This window comes from Chondrus crispus, genomic scaffold (genome assembly GCF_000350225.1).
Source record: "Chondrus crispus Stackhouse genomic scaffold, scaffold_89, whole genome shotgun sequence".
In the NCBI taxonomy this organism is placed as follows: Eukaryota; Rhodophyta; class Florideophyceae; order Gigartinales; family Gigartinaceae; genus Chondrus; species Chondrus crispus.
In genome coordinates this window covers 13,593-20,337 of record NW_005178819.1, presented here as the reverse complement: position 1 = coordinate 20,337, position 6,745 = coordinate 13,593, and the positions used below count along the sequence as shown (strand labels likewise).

The 6,745-nt window shown below is 57.3% G+C and overlaps 2 protein-coding genes; both read left to right on the top strand.

Moving 5' to 3' along the window:
• Nucleotides 1–2,281: 2,281 nt before the first annotated feature.
• Nucleotides 2,282–3,504, top strand: CHC_T00007872001 (hypothetical protein). XM_005711897.1 is given in 2 exon segments: nucleotides 2,282–3,394; nucleotides 3,395–3,504. The coding sequence occupies 1 exon segment, from the start codon at nucleotides 2,282–2,284 to the stop codon at nucleotides 3,392–3,394; it is 1,113 nt and encodes a 370-aa protein (XP_005711954.1). The 3' UTR covers nucleotides 3,395–3,504.
• Nucleotides 3,505–4,499: 995 nt separating this feature from the next.
• On the top strand, nucleotides 4,500–6,107 carry CHC_T00009041001 (cytochrome P450 family 809A-CYP809A1). XM_005711896.1 is given in 2 exon segments: nucleotides 4,500–4,544; nucleotides 4,545–6,107. 1 exon segment carries the CDS (start codon nucleotides 4,545–4,547, stop codon nucleotides 6,105–6,107), a length of 1,563 nt encoding a protein of 520 aa, XP_005711953.1. The 5' UTR covers nucleotides 4,500–4,544.
• Nucleotides 6,108–6,745: the final 638 nt, after the last annotated feature.

Sequence of the window (6,745 nt, the reverse complement as noted above, 5' to 3'; positions counted from 1 at the left end):
GTGACGGGGTGGCGGGCGTGCGGGGGGAGAGGGCGGAGGGAGATAGGGCCGTGGTGGGAGATGGGGGCCGGGTGGCCAGTGGCAGTGCGCGTGTAGTGGGGGTTGGGGGCGCGTCTCATGGCGGGGTGGGGGGTGGTGACATGGGTTGGGAAGGCAGCGGAGTCCAAGATGTATGAGGAAGAGGGGCCCTGGGGCTGGCCTGGATTTACTGTGGACGGCGGGTTAGAGGATGGGGGAGGTGGAATCCGGTCGGTCGGTGTGGTGTGTGCAGCATGGGGTGACGGGGCGGCGTAGTCTTGAGGGAGGGGGTAGTAGCCCTGGGGCGGGGCGGATGTTGCCGCAGGCGGAAAAGTGGGGAAAGTCGTGGATGGTGGGTGTGGGGGGAGTGTGGCGGGATAGGGGTATGGAAGCGGCAGTGAGGGCGTCGTTGTCCAGTGGGCTTGAGGCGGGGGATAGGAAGTGGTGGGGTGGATGGGGGAGGCAGGGGTTGACGGGGGCTGGGGTTGGAAGGCATGGGTTGGGGCGAGCTGGTGGTGGCGTTGGCGGTCGGAGCGAAATTTAGCCATGCATTCGGACGTGTTGTGGGTGTTCATACCGTGATATGTACACCATTTGCCTTTCCAGCCGTCTGGACGACGAGCGTTTCGGTCACCGCGGGGGGCGGGGCGGTTGTTACGGTCTTGGGAGCGGTTCTGCCAAGTGGCTGATGCGGATCGGTTGGACTGGGCGAGATTGTTGTAAAGGGTCGAGGTACGTTAGATGAGGTGATCAGCATGGATTAGTTGGGTTTCGACTTGTTCGATGGACGTGAAGGTGTCTAGTCTCATGTGGAGATCCATGTAGGTTTGGTGGAAGTCGGGATTGTGGATCAGGCCATCAATGAGAAATTCAGCATACGTGGAAGGGTCCTGGATTCCGGGGTAGTTACTCGCGAGCATGCGCGAGCGGATCTCACAATGCTGGCCAATGTAGTTGTGAATGGAGACACCGGGGCGAAGGAGGGTTTGTTTGGCCAGAGCGGAGAGAAGATAGGGAGCGTTGGTGGGGTTGGTGGAAGTAAGGGTGAGGAGGCGTGTGCATAACCCAAAGGGCGAGAGGCGAAGGTCCTCTTTGCTGAAGCGGATTCGGATGTCGTTAGAGCAGCTGTTGAGGATGAGAGCCTTGGCGTAAGCAAAGAGCTTGTTGTGTTTGAGGAGGACGTCCGCTTGGGTGGGGGCGGGAGGATCAGCTGTAAGGAAGTGGGCACAGTCATTAAGGGAACAGAGGAGGTTGAGATTTTCGAACCATAGGTCGTAGTTGTCAAATGTGAGCGGGACTACGGACAGTCCGGCAGGATCGGTGGAGGAGTTTGGGGCCGCGGTGGATGCCGCGGTTGGGGGAGGGTTCATAGCTGGGGATTCAAGAAGGACTTGAGCGAAAAGGTCTTCAGGGAGGGTGCGAAGTTCGTCCTCGCGATCAGCAACAAGGCGAAGTTGGGCTCGGCGCTGGGCGCGGGCGGAACGGGAGGAAGGAGGATCGATGGTGAGGGAAGTATCGGCGAATCGCCGGAGGGTGACGGCAAGGTGCCGGTTGAGGTGACGGCAAGGTGCCGGTTGAGGAGATCGGCGAGGCGCCGGAGTAGAGCGAGAAGAGAAAGGCGAGGGAGTTTAGCGTAAAGGGTCCATAACCTGTGATCAAGGGCGATGATGCCCACTCAGTTTACTGGAGGGGGCGACGACGGGCTTAAGTACTGTGGTGTGGCTAAACGTGTCCAGGTGGCTATCGTACAGCATTCCGGGTCGCCACCTTTAGGGGCCACTGTATCGAGATTTTTCTCTGTACTGTACTACAATTTTAAGTCGATTGTTTATTTCTTTAATGAGCATGACCATTTTTTAGGAAACGTAATATAAACAACCAACCACAAGGGAGCAGCCACCATTTATTGACGTGATTGCGTAATTGCGTGATTGCCAATCACGATGAATGGAATGGCCCTCAGGGCCATTCCATGAGCTGCGTCCATGTAATCTCGAGCTGCGTCGTCCCCATCCCCTGAACTGTATTATAATAATGAGCTACGTCGTCACCTTGATAATCTCGACACAAACAGCACGAACAGTACGATTCACGAGCCAAACATTTGTCTCCTTTCATACTGTAATTCGTTTCGTTTCTGCATCCAGACTCAATCAATACTTGAGTGCAGCTCTAGAAGTCTATATAAACAAAAGAGTTTCATCCTTCGTCCGACACATTTTTTTTCACGCGGCGCCCCATCCTGTGCCGTTGATGCCTTGAAATGCACGATAGAAGAAACGCCATGGGCTCTTTCCGGATCAACACCGACCCATTTCAAAATCAAAAGCTTACGGCTTTCTCCAGTCCCTATTTCTATCAACTGCGGAGCCTCCATCATGATTCCTATACTACGCAATTTACTCATCAACACAGATGTCTTCCTTCCTCGCCACTAAAGACCCATCAATCCCGACGCCTGATAAGGGCCGCTACCGTCATGTCGACAACTCTTCCGGCGGGGGTGAAACGTTTCGGCGTGCCGTTTCTCCTGAAAGATGTCGTTATAGTTTCAGACGCTGCTCTTATCCGCAAGATCGCGAGCAACCCGGATATCACAAGGTCAGGAGGTGCGGAGCTTCCTTGGATCTTCCAGAAAATCTTTCTCGCGACCCAGTTTTATTACCCAAAAGAAGACCGATGGCATATTGCCTCGCTGGCGGATGAGCAAGATAACCGGCCGAATCGCAGGCATGATGTGGAAGAGTATCTCAAACAAGGATTCAATGAAGATCAGATTTCGCGACTGGTTGAATTGGTGGAAGGTGACGGAAACGTGGAGTACGTTCGAAAAGAGGCAGTCAAGGTTGTAGCTGAAATCATTGGCGGGGTGCGACCGGGGCAGAAGCTTCCACAGGAAATCGCCGACGCGGCAGCGCAGATAATGTTTTTCCTGCCCATAGGTGTCGGCCCCGGCGGGTACTTGCGCGGGCGTGCCGCACGAGAAAAGCTCGAAAACTACTGTGTTGACTTGCTGCCAGATGGTTCAGAGATTGTAGACTACGTTCACAACCTGGCTACTCCGACGGCGTTCGGGGACGCGTTGATGGCCCTTCGAAACACGACTTCCCCGAATCCAAAGAGTTATTTCTTGAACAATCCCTTGCTTCCCATCTTGTACAGGTTTCCGAAGAAAACTACCACCGTAGGAGGTCTCTTCCCACAAGATGGTGCTTTGAAGCCTGGAAGTGTCATCATTCTAGACCTCGCCTCGGCCGCCAAAGCGACGCAAGACGAAAAGTTCCTTTTCGGCACTGGCCTTGAGACGCGGCAATGCCCTTTTAAAGGCGTGTTCTTTGACACTGTAGATAAGATCCAAAGTAGGAGATTGAAGTAGCATACGCCCCCACCAGTGCTCCTAGACATCTTTGACCATGGGTGAGCGTACTGTAGCAATGCACGAATTAATCGAGGGGATTTTTGTTACGTACCACTCTTATTTTGGAATTTTTGTTACGTACCACTTTTATGAGCCCCTTTTCTTAGGAGCGCTAGAGTGATGAAGAGGCGAAGAGGGCGTCGTCGGAATGAGTTTGATCAAAGGGAGCACGTTCCTTGACAAGCACAGCATCTTGATGGCATCCTTAGCCCTGTGCGCCACCGTGGGCCGATCTCACAAGGTAAAAAACTCAGACTCTGGGCGCCTGCGTATACGTACAGTGCCCCTCCCAAGAGTGCTCATACACTTTCAACGCCCAACCAGACCGCAGGGCAAACAACGGCTTGTGGAAAATGGGAAAAATCAATCTTACTCAGTCCTGCGACGCTATAAAGGGGAAACGTAAGCGCAAGCCCCTAGCCCAACTCGCTCTGACAGTGTTTGATAATCTACGCGAGCGGCATGCGAACGTCCCGGAGGCTGCACACTGGAACCATCTGGACACAAAGTGGGCATCGACTGTTTTTCATCATGCAACACTTGAGCGCCAGTATGTTGCTGCTGCTGCCCTTGCCTCTCAAGTAAACATTAACGTGGATTTGCAGATTCTGCCTATTGCCAGACAGATGATGGCGTGGAGAGTTCCGAGTCAGGCAGGTCGGCCGATGAAACGGCGGAAACAGGGGGTCGCAGCGCTTCAACGAAAGTTGCGTTGCTCTGCTTGTGGTCAAGTTGGACACTACGCTACGACTTGCGAAGCCCCACACACTGTGTACTTCTACCGAAAAGTCGTTCGGGAGTGAGGTGAAGAAAGTGGTACGTAAGAAGACTTCCAAACTAAAAGTGGTACGTAACAAACATTCTCATTAATCGAGCGTCTTTCATTGGCTCCTATCCAAAATAATCTCAAGCGCATCTCAGTGATCACACAGTTCAGAGTGACGACATTGAGGGCAGAGAATAAGGATGTCCCCCAACATCTCAGAAGTTACCTCCCCCGTCCAGCAGCATGCCCTATAACTACATGAATCCGATCCTCGTTTCCAGCAGCAATAGCATCTAGCCAAGCTTTCCTTCCCAGTGTGCCATCTCTCGCGCCTCCACGAATATGCACGTCGCTTTCGTTTTCGCCCCGCGCTTGCTGAATCACTCCGTTGGTGCGCAGCAGCACCGCCGTCGTCCCGTATGTGCAGCAAGTCCGCCGCCCCAGACAGAAGCCCCTCTTCCAACCCCTGTAGCCATTCCTGTGTACCGCCGCCTCCCACTTATAGGTTTCTTTATCGACGTCTTCACGCGTAACCTCAAAGTCCGTGAACTCTCCCCGCGCTATGGCCCAGTATACAAGTCTGATGTGCTGGGCTTCCCTGTCACCATCATTTCCGACTTAGACGCCATCAAAGCCTGCTACAAAGACAGCGAAGTCTTTCGTTCCGGAGGCGCCTTTCCGTTTTCCCTTTCCACCCTGTTTGGCGACAAGGCTCTCTTCATCCTCGACGGGAAGGAGCACGCCACCAAGCGCAAGCCCGTCATGCCGGCGTTCTCGCCACAGCTGTTCCCGCTCTATTTCTCCTCTATCCAAGAAGACGCGCGATCGTTCTGGCGCAAAGTGTCACAGCAGGTCGAACGCGACGGCACCTCCAAGCTCCAAAACGCCTTCAAGGAGCACTACCTCGGCATCATCATCCGCCTCACGACGGGTGGCCAGTACGCGTCCTCGGAGGCCAGCGCGGAAGCGCAATTCCTGCGCGTGCGCGACTTACTTCTCGCTGTCGCGGGCGGCATGATCACGTTCCCGTTCGGCCCCGTGTGGTGGAAGGCGCTGCGCGCGCGCGACGAGCTGATCGATATCCTGGGCGGGCTGGTGCGCGACCGGCTCAGCACCCGTAAGGACACGATTGAAGCGCTGCGCGAGGTCGATGCGGACCGCATCGCCGCCAAAGCGCGCGGGGAGCTCCGCGCGGGCTCGCTCGACTTGCTTACGGTGCTCGTCTCGACGACTTCCCTCCCGACAGACGCCGGCGCCGAGCTGGACGAGACGACGCTCCGCGAGCTGTGCGAGCTGGTGCTGCTGCTGTGGTTTGCAGGGTATTCGACGCAAGCGTCGGCGTCGTCGTGCTGCCTAATGGAGCTGGGGTTCAACGCGGATATACACGGTCGGCTGCGCGACGAGCAGGACGCGATCGTGCGGGCGCGCGACGGAGACTTAGACATGACGCTAGAACAAGTGAACAAAGAGATGCCGCTGCTGGACTCGTACATCAACGAGATCCTGCGTCTGTACCCGCCGGCGCCGGTGCTGTTCCGCAAGACAGCGAAGGCAACGACGGTGTGCGGGCACGCGATCGCGGTGGGGACGATCGTGGGCTTGGACGCGTGGGGCGGGCAGCGGAACGCGGCGTACTACGCGGAGCCGGAGACGCTGAAAGTGGAGCGGTTCGTGGCAGGGGGTGAGGCGCCGGGTGTGGTGAGCTTCGGCGGGGTCGGCGGGGCGCACTTTTGCTTGGGCGCGGCACTGGGGCGCGTGGGAATGAAGGCGACGGTCGGGACGATGGTGCGCGAGTTTGACATTCGGGTTGACGAGAGACAGGACAGGGAGTATGTGTCGGTGCCGGAGATGACGCCCAAGAGTGGGGTGGAGGTGAGGATGTGTCGGAGGAGGGAGGGGATATAGTGGGTTATGGAGAAATGTAAATCGGGGTTTGCGGGGTTTAGGAGGGTTTTAGGGGGGCGTCGGGAAGGTGTGGGCGATGCTTGATGTAGGACAGGATGGTAGTGTAGGCCAGGTCGACGACGTTGAGGGTGAGGACTCTGGTGATGGGGGGCAGCAAGGCGAAGCTGAGCAGCTGGACCGGGGGGAAGACGGTCCACGTGAGCTTGAGGGCCGGGATGAAGTCCCTCCTCATCTGCTTTTCGAGGGCGTTGCGATCGAACGGGTAGTCGAACAGGGCGAGGACGGCGAAGAAGGCGGCGAGCCAGGCGGGGGCGGCGACGAGCTGGTCGACGGCGAGCTGTGCGAGGATGGCCAGCGGGCCCGAGGAGGCCGGGATGTAGAGCTCGAGGTAGTGGTACAGCAGGTGGAAGAGCGGGGCCGTGAGGACGGCGCCGACCAGGGCGAGCGAGAGCAGGCGGCGCGCGGAGAGCGGGGTGCCGGAGTACAGCTGGGCGATGAGGTCGGAGAGGGCGGTGAGCACGGCCGAGGTGACGATCTTCGTCGGGAGCGGGCGGCGCGAGAGCAGGGACAGGTACAGCGCGAGCGGGCTCGAGGGCGGCGGGTCGCGGCGGTCCGGGCGGGCCGGGGGCGGGACGGGG

Bases quoted from the DNA above. Each gene is read 5' to 3' on its own strand.
- CHC_T00009041001 (XM_005711896.1), top strand. From the start codon at position 4,545: ATGCACGTCGCTTTCGTTTTCGCCCCGCGCTTGCTGAATCACTCCGTT.
- CHC_T00007872001 (XM_005711897.1), top strand. From the start codon at position 2,282: ATGCACGATAGAAGAAACGCCATGGGCTCTTTCCGGATCAACACCGAC.